The 13,897-nt window shown below is 42.1% G+C and overlaps 2 protein-coding genes across 2 annotated transcripts; one reads left to right on the forward strand and one right to left on the reverse strand.

The window, feature by feature from the left end:
* The first annotated feature begins 226 nt into the window (after positions 1 to 226).
* Positions 227 to 5,947, forward strand: serpinc1 (serpin peptidase inhibitor, clade C (antithrombin), member 1). Its single transcript, XM_029706557.1, has 7 exons — positions 227 to 346; positions 2,076 to 2,445; positions 3,846 to 4,061; positions 4,557 to 4,694; positions 4,838 to 5,056; positions 5,223 to 5,462; positions 5,682 to 5,947. The coding sequence occupies exons 2-7, from the start codon at positions 2,077 to 2,079 to the stop codon at positions 5,856 to 5,858; spliced, it is 1,359 nt and encodes a 452-aa protein (XP_029562417.1). The 5' UTR covers positions 227 to 346; position 2,076; the 3' UTR covers positions 5,859 to 5,947.
* A 237-nt stretch (positions 5,948 to 6,184) lies between these two features.
* zbtb37 (zinc finger and BTB domain containing 37) lies at positions 6,185 to 13,677 on the reverse strand. The gene is made up of 4 exons (XM_029706556.1): positions 13,113 to 13,677; positions 12,005 to 13,028; positions 11,631 to 11,730; positions 6,185 to 11,530 (listed from the first exon to the last, which is right to left on the reverse strand). Exons 2-4 carry the CDS (start codon positions 12,997 to 12,999, stop codon positions 11,015 to 11,017), a joined length of 1,611 nt encoding a protein of 536 aa, XP_029562416.1. The 5' UTR covers positions 13,000 to 13,028; positions 13,113 to 13,677; the 3' UTR covers positions 6,185 to 11,014.
* Positions 13,678 to 13,897: the final 220 nt, after the last annotated feature.

The raw sequence follows: 13,897 nt of genomic DNA on the forward strand, positions 1-13,897 counted from the left end.
AATATTGCACCATGTATGAGGTATTTCTGTACAATTATACAAACGAGGCTGTACTTATTTATTCTTCACTGTAACCATTCTCTGTGTATTGGCATGTTGCACTATTGTATTATTTCCTATTAACAAATACTATTAAAGATGTGTTTAGAACATTGGATCAATCCACATGTGGGACCAACTCAACTGAATCGATCAATACTTCAAAGTTTGAGCTGAGTAAATCTTCCTTTCCCCACTTGCGCTACAGGACACTGACCTTGACCCCTATGAGGGACTCATAAGCTCAACTCGCAGCCGATACTTAGGTTCCACACACACAGTCATTTACAAGGAAAATATACCTCAGGTAAGGCATTGTCAATTCATAATACTGTTACGTAGGGTTTAGTTTGGTTGAAAGAGGTGACGCTATGTTCAAAGATGGCACGTATTTAGCAACAGGTATTTGTCAATGGCTAGCTGAATAAACAGAGGGTAAATTCAAAGCTTCTCAACAGAAATGTTGTTCTATTGTAAGTCTTCAAACTTAAAACAGAGTTTTTTGGCATTGTGTGGTTCCTAGTTGCTGTTTTAATCCCTTTCATATACAGTGGGATCCAAAGTTATTGACACCCTTGATAAAGATTAGCAATAATGACTATTACATAAATAATTCAAATATTGAGCTATGTTGTATCCTAACATAATTGGCAAATTATTTTATACTAATACAATTGCTCCAGGAAAGATTTTGTGTCACAAGTAATACTTTTCTTTCTCTAAAAGCTAGGGGTCAAAATTGACACCCCTAAAGGTTCATATTAAGTAATCAAAGGTTTTGTATTTGGTCCCATATTCCTAGCACGCAATGACTACATCAAGCTTGTGACTCTACAAACTTGTTGGATGCATTTGCAGTTCATTTTGGTTGTGTTTCTGATTATTTTGCAGTCACTTTAATTGTAAATAAGAATAGAATATGTTTATAAAAATGTGGATGCTACCATGATTACGGATAATCCTGAATGAATCGTGAATAATGAGTAAGAAAGTTACAGATTACCAATAATGGGAGGTTAGCATGTTCAGTATTAGTATAAAATAATGTGTTAAAAATGTTGTTAGCATACAATATAGCTAAGTATTTAAATTATTTATTTTATTGCTTATATTTATCAAGGGTGTCAATCATTTTGGACCCCGCTGTACATACTTAGATTGCCACTCTTGAGTTATGAATTCCATTAAAGGAGAGGTTTTACTTGCGTCCCAATTTTATTTTTTTTACAGGTGCTGAATAAAAGGATTATCCACTTTAAAGAAAAAAGTGCTTCTAATAAGCTCATAACATAACATACACTAAGCTTTATTGAAATATCACATATTTCGGAGAGAAAACTGAGTGGAAACTCTTTCCCACGGGGGGCCAGTATAAAAAAAAAATGCATGAAATGAAATGTATGCAATCACTACTGTAAGTCGCTCTGGATAAGAGCGTCTGCTAAATGACTAAAATGTAATGTAAATGTAAAATGATGAATTTCCCCATTGAGATAGCCCCAGTGTGTGCTTTATTTTTTTGTTTCCCTACATTACAACGGCCTCTCACTAGGCAAAGAGACAGTTGAACTTTGGAAGTTACTTTGAGTGGTGTTATGTTGGTTAGAATGTGTGCTGCAGTGGCATCTGGGGACTTAAAAAGTAAGGGAGGTAGGTTGAAAGTTATTTAGAATTTGTTCTAGTTAAGCCAATGGTATGACATGCTTTTATTTGAATGATATTGTTTTTAACGTTTCCTAAAAATGTAGGACATCCCTCTCCTCCCTGAAGGCGCCTCCTCTGGTTTGTACCAGTATTTCAAGGTAGCTTAAAGCAATAGATGTGTATACAGTACCATACTGTAGCCTATACCAACGCTAGTCCTTGTGAGCTGCAGTGTCTGCTAGTTTCCCCTTCCCCCGGTGCTTCATTGGTCATTACATGCCATCGGTTGGCCAGAGACAGCTGGTTTCCCAAGTCTAAATTAGTGACCAATGACCAAAGGGGTTGAATAAGCCTCATATAACCTGACCCAGACCCCTCTCTCCCCCCCTCAGGATGAGGTTGTCCAAGTTTGTGTGGACTCTGGGGCTGCTCCTCGCCTTGCTGTCAACCTCCCAGGCGTTCAAAGACTTCTGCCATGTCAAGCCCAAAGACGTGCCCCTGGAGCCCAAGTGTGTCTACCGCAGCCCCGACGATGAAGCCTTGACAGTGGATGCTAAGCCAGAGAAAGTCCCTGAGAACACCAATCCCCGGGTGTGGGAGCTGTCCAAGGCGAACAGTCGCTTCGCCCTGTCCCTGTTCAAGCAGCTATCCCAGGATAAACCCAGCGAGGCCAACATCTTCATGTCCCCTATCAGCATATCCACAGCCTTCGCCATGACCAAACTGGGCGCCTGCAACAACACGCTCAAACAGATTATGAACGTAAGGGGTCTGAAGCATAATGTTGGTGTCTCGTGTGTTCGCACGTGGCAAGCTTTTGTACATTCACTTCTGCCAAAACAGTACACAGTTAGTCACTCACCCTTTTAGATAACTTGAAATAGTCTAACCAGGTCTAGTGTCTTGAAGTTGCCTAGGCTAGGTAGTGCTAGCCAATTAGCTTCAGCGCGGCTGGTGTGCGACCGTGGAAAAATGGGGTTGACATCGGATAGCCTATCTCTGGGGCTAGTTAGGAACCATCAATAAATTACACAATGTAAATGGGACAATATTTTCATGTTGCACACCTTTTAGTTGTCTCATTAAATGCTTTCAATATTTGTATGTGAATTTCTACAATATATAGTTGATTTGAGGTTTGTAAGTCATACAAATTTGGAGCTATTGACCTTTTAAAATATTGTGTACAAATTTACCATGGGCATTACGATCGGGTCGCGTGCAGCTGCACTCCAAATCGATGATTACTTGGGTGCTTCCAGCTGTGGGCAGGATTGAAATAAACCCAACCTAAGGAAAACTGTTAAGGTACCCTTCATTCCATGACAATGATTTTTCCTATCATCTTGCAACTCTATTTTGGACGAGACTGACTTTATGACAAAATTCTCCTTTTTATACTTTATGGACACTAGAATAAATGTGTCTGACTCCTATCATTGCCACATAGTTCGCTTTCAAAATGAGAAGTTGGTTTTTAGGGGCAGTTGCTCTTTAAATGGTCTTTGTAACCGGCATTAAAAGGCCAAAATACAGAGTGTACAAAACATTAAGAACACCTTCCTAATATTTCGTTGCACCCCCTTTTGGCTGGATGTGCTTTGAGTGGTGGACCATTCATAATACAAACGGGAAACTGTTGTGTGTAAACCCAGCAGCGTTGCAGTTCTTGACACACTCAAGCCAGTGTGCCTGGCACCTACTGCTATACCCTGTTCAAAGGCACTTAAATATTTTTGTCTTGCCATTCAGAGACTGAATGGGCACACATATACAATCTTAAAAATCCTTCTTTAACCTGTCTCCTCCCTTCACTGATTGAAGTAGATTTAACAAGTGACCTCAATAAGGGATCATAGCTTTCACCTGAATTCACACGGTCAGTCTATGTCATGGAAAGAGAAAGTGTTCCTACAATCCGTGTATAAAACCATCAAGATTGAGACTGTTACTATACATTTACAATTACATGCATGACCCGCTCAGCATTTTTTTCATACACATTAGGCAGGAGGAACTAGAAATGTGGGTTTTATGTCAGTTAATATGTTCACTCAGTCTTTCTTGCTCTTTCTTCTTCAGTGATGTTTATTTATTTATAGCCACAACCAATAACAGCTCAGGTCTCCCTATGTCTGACCTCTGTCTCAATCTCAATTCAGGTGTTTGAGTTTGACACAATCAAAGAGAAGACGTCGGACCAAGTGCATTTCTTCTTCGCCAAGCTAAACTGTCGCCTGTACCGCAAGAAAGACAAGACGACAGAGCTGATCTCAGCCAACCGTCTTTTCGGAGAAAAGTCTCTGGCATTCAGTGAGAATTACCAGAATATCAGTGAGCTGGTGTATGGCGCCAAACTCATGCCACTCAATTTCAAGGTCATTCCCTCTTGCATTTTTCATAGCCTACTGCTTAATTTGGCCTTTTCACACATCACAAATAGCATTTGATATTATGCACTCTTTAATAACAATTACTGTGTGTACAAGAGTTAATTCACTTGTTACTATTATGGACCAGAGTTAAGTAATCAATTAGAGAAGTGGTTCCCAACTCCGGTCCTCCAGTACCCCCAACAGCACACATTTTTGTTGTTGCCCCAGACAAACCTGATTCAACTCATTGAGGGCCTGATGATCAGTTGACAAGTAGAATCAGGTGTGCATGATCGGGGGTACAATAAAAATGTGTACTGTTGGGGGTACTCGAGGACCGGAGTTGGGAACAACTGAATTAGATGTACTGAGGTATTGCTACATGTTATTTATCTGAAGTTACTGCACAGTGTTGAGTAATTCAATTCTAGAGTTACCAAAGTAGTTCAAGGCATGTGACATGGTAGAAGTGTAATTCTGTGAACACGGGTCTTTCAGGAGAAGCCAGAGCTGTCACGGGTGACCATCAACGATTGGATCTCAAACAAGACGGAAAAAAGGATTCAGAACACTTTGCCGGAGGGATCACTGAACTCCAACACTGTGCTGGTCCTGGTCAACACCATCTATTTCAAGGTGAGTTGAGTATATTTTTCTCATACATTTTGTGTTCTGCACTGCCTATGGACGGACAGGCCAAAACAAGTTTCATTTTGGCCACCACCCAGGAACCCATTGCCTTTCATTCAACTGTCGCCTTATTTTTTGCTGTCTCACAGGGTCAGTGGAAAAGCCAATTCGACAAAGACAAAGTCTTCAAGGCCGACTTCTACGTGAGTAAGTCCAAGACGTGCCCAGTGTCCATGATGTACCAGGAGACCAAGTTTCGCTACGGCAGGTTCACTGAAGATAAGGTGCAGCTGCTGGAGCTGCCGTACCGCGGAGAGGGCATCACAATGGTGCTGATCCTACCACTGAAAGGCACACCCTTGTCTGAGGTGGGTCCTGGGTGCCTACTGTCGTCATTTACACTGTTCACTGACAATTATATTTGTACTCCCAAGGTTATTCATGTTTTAGTCATTTGCTATTCATGACACATTAGATCATTTCAACTCATCCTCCATACCACCAATCACACTGAACATCTGCTGTTGTTGTAAGGTGGAAGAGAACCTGGACTTGAAGAAGCTGACTGGCTGGCTGGATAACATGAGGGAGACCACAGTGTCGGTGCACCTGCCACGCTTCCGCATCGAAGACAGCTTCAGTCTGAAGGAGCAACTTCAGGCCATGGGGCTCGAGGACATCTTCAGCCCCAGGGATGCCAGCCTCTCAGGCATCCTGGAAGATGAGGCAAATAATCTGTACATTTCAGATGCATTCCATAAAGCATTCATAGAGGTATGTACAGGATCCATAAGAATCATATGAAATCCATAAGGATCATCACTTAAAGTATCTGAAAAAAACTATTTGCTAACAGATCAAATGGGCATCAGGTGGGGCACTAGGCCTAATTGGACAATTAACAAGCATAAAATAGAATTGTTTAACTTCATTAAATCAATGAAGATCATAAACTTTCTAAACTATTCTTAACAAATAAACAAACTGTTGCAGGTGAATGAGGAAGGCAGTAAGGTGGCTGCTGCCACAGCTGTGGTGGCCATTGGCCGCTCCATCAACTTAAACCAGGAGGTGTTTATGGCCAACCGGCCCTTCCTCCTGCTCATCCGAGAGTCTACCATCAACACCATGGTGTTCACCGGCCGGGTGGCTGACCCCTGTGACCCCTGATCACACACACCAACCTCGGATTCGTCATTCATGTAACTGCCAATTTCTGGTCTCTGTATCAATGTAAAATAAACCAAATCGGATGGACAGGGGACTACTTTGTGATGTATTTAAGAGTCAATACTTTTTTATGTAAATCTGTCAAATGACTAATTGATTAAGTATCTGTTGATTGGTGAAAGGACCATCCTTAAAATGACACTTTTAAACAAACACTCAAAAGGTACACATACAGGTACACATCCATTCACACATGAACTCATCCTGTCACATGTACGCAAACTGCTAAATCTGACCTTACTAAAAATAAAACCAGCCAATCACAGTAACACTTAAAGTACTTTATTTCCTTTGAAGAGAATGTACTTTAATAATGAAAATGATATAGTGGTTATTGTGAAGTAACCCTTTTTCACATTATCAAAAGCAATTAACAAATCAACCTTTGGCCTTGCAAATGACCCCAAGCGATAAACCAAACCCTCTTCATACCACTAACCCAAAGCATTACCCTTTACAGTATAATCAAGAAATGCTTCTTTTTCAGGAACAGGACCATGCAAACAATTCAATAAAAAGGGAACTTCACATATAACCTGCAAGATCTTGCAAGACCACAGCTGGTTTTGTACATTTCTTGACAGGGAAAATGTAAAATATTGTTATTTAATATATTCAATTTCCTTTGAGATATTCTTTGTTTATGAATATATTTTTTACGGCAAATAATATTTTGCGTTAAGTATTAAATATTTTTGCCAATTAATTACATAGCTTAATAATTAGTTGGAGTAAGCATTTTGCAGCCAAAATAATATTGGATATACTGCATGTATGCATTTGTGTATAGACATTTCACACAAGACAATTGTTAAAAAAAAGAGAAACCTCTAAGACAATAAATCAGCAAGACCAAGACATAATAGCACAAAATGTAGAATATATTAAATGTCACCTAATATTATTTGGCATGTTTTGGAGCAAATATATTGATAAAGAAACTTTCCCAAGTTTGGCATTGAAAACCTATGACAAAGATGGCATGCATTGATGCTAAATAGGGCCTCAGCTTGACAATTCATTCAAGTAACTGAAATGTTTGGATTCCTGATTTTGACATCTTAACATTTTTAGCTAGATGTTGTTTTTCACAGTTGGACAGATGGGTCAAAACAGAACTTTCCAGAACAGTACTTAAATCAACTATATATGCATTATTGACACCCTCTCACTAGCTTAGTAAGAATCTTCACACGACATACCGAGGTAAGTGGAGACGACATAGATCTGTTTGCTGAAACTAGAGGCGCTACACGAGATGGCTTGTTCCTGTCATTGATCCACATTCAGCAGTAACAATACATATACAACGGTTCAATAATCATATTTACACTGCAAACACACATGTCCTCTGCGCAGTTAAAGCTTATTAAAAAAGTAACAAAAGCCATTTGAATTATAAGCAATAGACAAAGAAAACAGCATGACAATCAATCTTGGTCAAATCCCCAAAAAGGCCTGGGAGTACTATTCAAACTAAATTGAAATCCGGCAAACCTGGTACCTGCTGGGAAAAATCTTGTAAAACCAAACATTGAGTTTTGTTCTTTTTTCACATAGTAATTGTTTAAAAATCAAATAGTTTTTTATTTTTTACACATAATGCAGGAACACTTTCCTATCTGGATTCCAGGTTTTCCAGCATCAAGGTTAGTAAATGTAATGTCATCTCTAAGATGATTGAAATCTAATGTATCTGAAAACCGACTGTCAATTCAAATGATTCCGCTTTAGTTCTACTTTGGAATGCTATGTACGCACTGGAATGTTTTAATTCTAAGTCGGCACACCCTGTAGCTCTCCAGGACCAAGGTTGGTGACCACTGGCTTAGAGGCATGATCTGTGAGCGTGACTCACATTTTTTTATGTTAGCTGAAGCCATCTCATTGTTAAGAATCTTCATGCTGCAAGCATAATATTGAGTATTAAAATACTTATATCATGCATCCCTAATTGAAACATATCTGACTTCATATCAGTATAGGACAAACATGGCTGAAAAAACGATATTCTGTACCAATATTGTATGGTGTTAAATCTGAGCTAAAATAAAATGACACGGCGCATCGTTCACCTTGTACAACTCCCACACCCGGGGATTGGTGCTCTCTAGGTGAAAATATATTGGACCTTTACAAAAATGGTCTTCTATAAATTATGAAAAAGGCCTTTTGATAAATAGCTAGTTGTTGACATAATTTCTGTAATGCCATTTTCCCATGATGGCTAATACATAAATTGTATCAGTCATCATGGACAAAAAGATATTGGTTATTGACCAAGATTTTCCCCCTAGCCTTTTGGGGGCCTTAAGCAACATTTTTCCCACAGGCAAAACATTTTAGTGGACCCCTCTTGATGGCATGGAGAAAAAAATATGTTTGAGTTAATTTCCTGCAATAATTGTTTTTGTTGCCATGGGACACAGAGAAAATATTGCAGTTTTAAAGCAAGTTTGCCACAATTCTACACATTTTGCCATGGTGCAGAGAAGACTTTGCGATTTTATAACTAATTTCAATGCTATTCCACTCATTTTGCCATCGGGGTGGAGATTTTTTTCTTCCGTTTTACACCATATTTCCTGCAATTCTACAGATTTTGCCATAAGCTGAAGAGACATTTTTGCAGTTTTAAAGCTAATTTCCTGCAATTCTACACATTTTGCCATGACTTACGCCACGTTAATATGATATCTGAGTGAGAGTGACTGACAAAATCAATGGGAGGACCCTGGGCATGTCCCTTCGCGCCTGCTTAATAATTGACTGACATAAGAGAAAAAACTGCTGATGCTCAACTAAATTTCAAAACTGTAAGTTGAGACCCCAACTGAGTTCCTAAAAACTGTTAACGGCTGGGGCCCTAAGCAACCGGTTTCATTTCCACATTTGTGCATCCCTAGTTTCGACGTAAGATAATAGCTGCATTGCTACCGCCATAATGGCATTTTCATTTACACAAAATAGTTTATTCATTTTATTAAAACATGTATATTTAAGCTTTGCACACTTGCTAAATAAAGCTTGCTGTAAGATATCACTGCAGTTAGCCAAAGCATGTTTTTGTTAAACTCCATAATCTTAAACGTAACTTACAAAGAGAGTAAACTTAAAAACAGTAAACAAAAATACCTGATATTTGTTGTAACAAATGTTGACCTGTTTTTGTCTGACGAATCTAGACTGAGGTGTACTGTGGTGATGTGTAATGCATTCTCAATCCGGATAAGAAAAAACCAGTGGACAAATCAGTAGCTGTTTTTCACTTGCATACACCCATTCATAAAAACTCCTTTCACAACCACAAATGATTCACAGCTCTGTAAAACAAAAAGGGGGAAAAAAAGAACAGCCAATCCACTATGCTACCATTATATCTGTGTTCAAAATCTTAGCAAGTTGTTTAGGTTCTCTTTACTCTTATATAGCAACAAATGTGTTTAAATATGCATATGCGATATATACCTTTTACATAATTCTTAAATGCTATCCTTTCAAACCCCTCCTTTAAGTGCTTGGCATAGTACTGTTGGCCTCCATGCGAGGGGGGGAATAAGTTCCTTGGCTTATCCTCTCAATTCCATTGGTTGCCAGGATGCCTCTTACTGATTTCCAATGGAGCACATTCTACTGTAGCAAGCACGCAGGGTGCGTGTCTATCCTCTGGTGATGGGCCATCCGTGGCAGTCAGTGACCTCCTGCTTTCTCTTGGGTGGCACTACAGTACAGCCGCAAGGTCTTATTAGTCTCCCATCCTGCTCCTCCTTAGGACTCCCCTGATAGGGATACGAGTGTCCTCCATTACAATCTTGTCTCGTCTCTACATCCTCCAACATTGCCAACATTGGCTAGATAAAAAAATGTTCCGAAGACATAAGACCTATGCGAAAGAAAATCTGTCACTTGTAAAAAAAAGTAGTTAACGTTAACCACAACATAGAAAAACGAGAAAACAATTACATACTGTAAATTCTGCTGAGTGTATCGACCAATCTGCTTGGAGCAGACTTGTATTGCGTAGTGATGTGTGAGAGGTAACAGTTTTATTGTAGCTTATCTGAGGTTGAAGACCATTGAGTTTCCTGTGTTTTGCGTTCCTGTATATAAGTATGCATTCAGCAGCTAGTTGAAGAATGTAGATATGAGGTTTTAACGAGTAAAATACAGATGGATTAAGAGTCCTCTTTTACAATACATCTGTAAAATTGTTGTACTGATTAAATAATGTTACACTTTCAAAAGCATTTAGCCATGTTGACCCTTCGGTCTTCTTGACATCTGTCAAGAAGGTTGTGTTATTTTCATCATTGCACTTATTACTACCAAATTAACAGTGTTTTTTTTGTTCACTGGGCCATATCTACTATTCATGTGCAATTGCATTTTTTTAAGCCATTCTGGCACTTATAATGAGCTTATATGAAGAGTCTGATTATCTATCATTGACCCTCAACTGCTCAAGATTGTCTCAAGGCAAAAGGAAAAAATGGAGAGTATGGATGTATGTAGTTATTATACTGGCACAGTGTTTTGGCAATATTAATACAATATGACCAAACTGTGACCATTTCAGCCTGTTATTCTTTTCTGCATTCTGACTCTGTAAACCGGTAATACAAAAGTATAAAACTGTAACATGGGAAAATAGACAGTCAAATAAAAACCACGGGCATTCAGTGTTGTATGAAGTTATTAGAGTGTGTGGCATTTCTTCATGTGTTCGATTGATCTGTTCAGTTTGTATTATGAAGGTAGATGTGGTTTAAAGCGGACATATCACTTATAAATAACTATATAATACAAAGTGCCCTATCAAACTACTCTTTTGCATCATTCTGGAACTCCCGTCCCTGCTGTTTAGTTGAAGGGATTTGAAAATTGCTTATAAAAATAACACCCTGGATGGACTTAAAACCCTCTGAAATCACCTACTCCCTTTTCATCCTTTCCTTTGAAGCAACTTCCAAGATATATATTTTTTTCTTCGCCTGGCAGGAGAGTACAAAACGACAGCCTAATTGCCCCCCCCCCCCAAAAAAAACTAATACCCTGTTCTCCCATACCCCAACCATCTCCCTCCATGGCCCACTGGGTCAATCAGGCCCAGTGGTGGAGACCGAGGCCTGGGCACCTTCTCCAAAAGAGGCCCCACCTCCGTTGCTACCCCCCTCTGGCTCCTCCTGGCTGGGCGATGACTCCTCGTTCTGGCCCCCCCGGGAGGAGACGGTGGTGGTCTCTGGGGAGGCACTGTGGGCCACCTCCTGAGGGGCGCAGCCCGGGTGGTTCTTGCGGAAGTGCTGGTTGAGGATGGCCTGGAAGGGGAAGCTTTTGCCGCAGACGTGGCAATGGAAGGGCTTGTTTCCTGTGTGCTTGCGAATGTGGTACTCCAGCTGGTCCTTGCGTGTGTACTTCTTGCCGCAGATGCGACAAACGAAAGGTGTGATGCCCATGTGCAGCCGCATGTGGCGGTCCAGGCTGCCCTTCTGGTTGAAGGACTTGCAGCAGTAGATGCAGGTGAGCCGAGGGTTGTAGCGGAACCAGCGGTCACCCACCTGCTCACGCAGGTACTCCTCGTAACCACCCATGTCGAACACGGCCTGCTCCTCCCCCTGGCAAACAAACCACAGGACTAGCGATGTATGGTGGACTTTGGGAATGCATAGTGCTGACCACCAGGGTAGAATACCAGTCGATGAGGGTGACACATACCTGTGAGCTGGTGTGGCGCTGGTTGTCCGCTCTGCTGGGTGACTCACTTTTGGCTCTCTGTCTCTCGGCCATCACCACCACACTGCCAGTAGGACTAAACCTAACAGGACAGAGATACTGGATCCGTAAACCTCAGTTCGGTGAGTAGCTCCACCTTGCCATTTACCTTAGCACTCCATCTTCCATTAGTAATACATATAGTAGGCTACTTTTGTATTGAATTTTCACTCAACTTTAAATGTTACCCAAAGTGCTTTTCTGAGGTACTTTGTGCTGAATTTGACTTCAGTTTAAAACTTGCATGCACACTCTCCCTTTATATAAAGGCATAGATGAAACCATGAAGGGCCTGCTTCCCTGGAACTTGTACCCACCTCTCTGTCTCACTGAAGCTGCTGGAGGGCTGAGAGCTTTTGGCCCCCGTGACAAAACCCTCCTGCACCAATGAGCTGCGCCCGGACGTGTCGATCATCATGGCTGCTCCCTCCTCCGCCCCGCTCCCTTCCTCCTGGGTATCGGGCCCCATCCACTCCTCCATCCTCTCAGTCTTTATCCTCAACCCGTCCACCACCCGCACTGACTCCCCCTCTTCACCACCACTCCCTCTCTCTGACTCGGCCTCCACGTACCACTGGCCAGCCCGATTGATGCGCAGTATGGGCTCCTTCCCCAGCCTGCTGCCCACTACCACCCCCCTAGCCAGCCCCTCTGGGCCCAGCCCGCTGTGCTCCACCATCTGGGGGCTCATGGACTCCCCCGCTGGGCTTCCCACCTCCCGGATATCCAAGGCCCCTCCAGCACTGCTTCCTCGAAGGCCCAGAACCCTGGGGCTGCTGTGGCGCGGGCTAAGGGAGCGCGAGCCCCCTGATGTTCCTAACCCCCCTCCTCCTCTTCTGGCCTCCAAGCTCCCAGCCCCCCTGTGCCTCACTCCGGCCCCCAGCTCCTCCTCCACATCCGCCAGGCTGATCTTCAGATGGATGCCCTCCAGGATCTGCGTGCAGCGGTCGATGATGTGCTGCATCTGCAGGAAGCTGGCAGCCGTCAGGTAGCTGATGATGTCCGCCAGCTGCATGCACAGCCTCCCGGTGTAGCAGAAGGAGAGGAGCTGCTCGAACACAGAGGGGTTGCGGATGACTGACAGGGATACGGTGCTCATCTGGCTCAGTGACATGTGGTCTCGGAAGTAAGGGGAACTGGCAGCCAGCACCACCTTGTGAGCACGGAAGCTCTGGCCCTGCACGTTCACCACAATGTCGCACAGCCGCCCCTGCATACGCAGCTGGTTCAGGTGGGACAGCACAGAGTTGCTGAAGTCAGGGATGTCCAGTTGGATGCTGCCAGCTCGCTCCATGGTGTCTCCTCGCTCCATGCTGCCTTGTATGATCCCCAAGTTGGAAACTAGTGGACAGATATCTTGGAGATTAACTGTTTGATAACCTAACCAAGAAACTTTGCTTAGCAAAAGAGGACAACTTTTCTTACCTTTTCGGAATACACCGGCAGCACTGTACCACGGGCACTGAAACGTTACTTGCAATTAATTTCTGTACTGCACCATCATATTAACTACTGACTAAGCTGGCTGGCTAACTTGCATAGAATATGGAATTAATTATAGCTTGCAAAGGGTTGTGCATTGTTGACCAATGGTGTGAACCGACGCTGTTTTTGCACAGCGGTAACGCTCAAATGCTATAACCGAGCCCTGGCCCTCTTTTTAGCCACTGTAACATACTGCAGTACGGTGATGAGCCGAAGCCTAAACGAAGATATACACCCCGGCGTTGCTCGCGACAGGGAGGTGGCTAACGTTAGCCAGCTAGTTCAACGTCCATGTAGCTAACAACAAAAACGAAGAAAGACAGAACACCGTACAACTTCTGTGTCATAACGAACCATCGTAATACAACTGCGGTACTGTTCCATATTTAATGTGTCTATGTGCACGTTAACTTATGTTCAATTTTATCTGCCCGGTTACTCCTTTCGCAGCTCTCATTTTCCCATTTCATGATACGGCAGACGGGACAATTTCGAGGGAAAAAAGTGAATTTGCATTATGGGAATTGGTGTTCTCTTCTCATTGACAAGCCCTCAGAGAACAGAGAAGACGCTGGATAAAATAGCATCTGTTCCCAGAATGCATTACTTTGAAGTCAAACAGATGTTTATGGTGCTTGTAGTTCCTGATGTATTTATTTACTTGTAGTAGCTAAAATGAGAAAAAAAAGTGCAGTAGACTATCTCTTCTTGCTTGTTAGTTTGTA

This window comes from Salmo trutta, chromosome 22, assembly GCF_901001165.1.
Source record: "Salmo trutta chromosome 22, fSalTru1.1, whole genome shotgun sequence".
NCBI lineage: Eukaryota > Metazoa > Chordata > Actinopteri > Salmoniformes > Salmonidae > Salmo > Salmo trutta.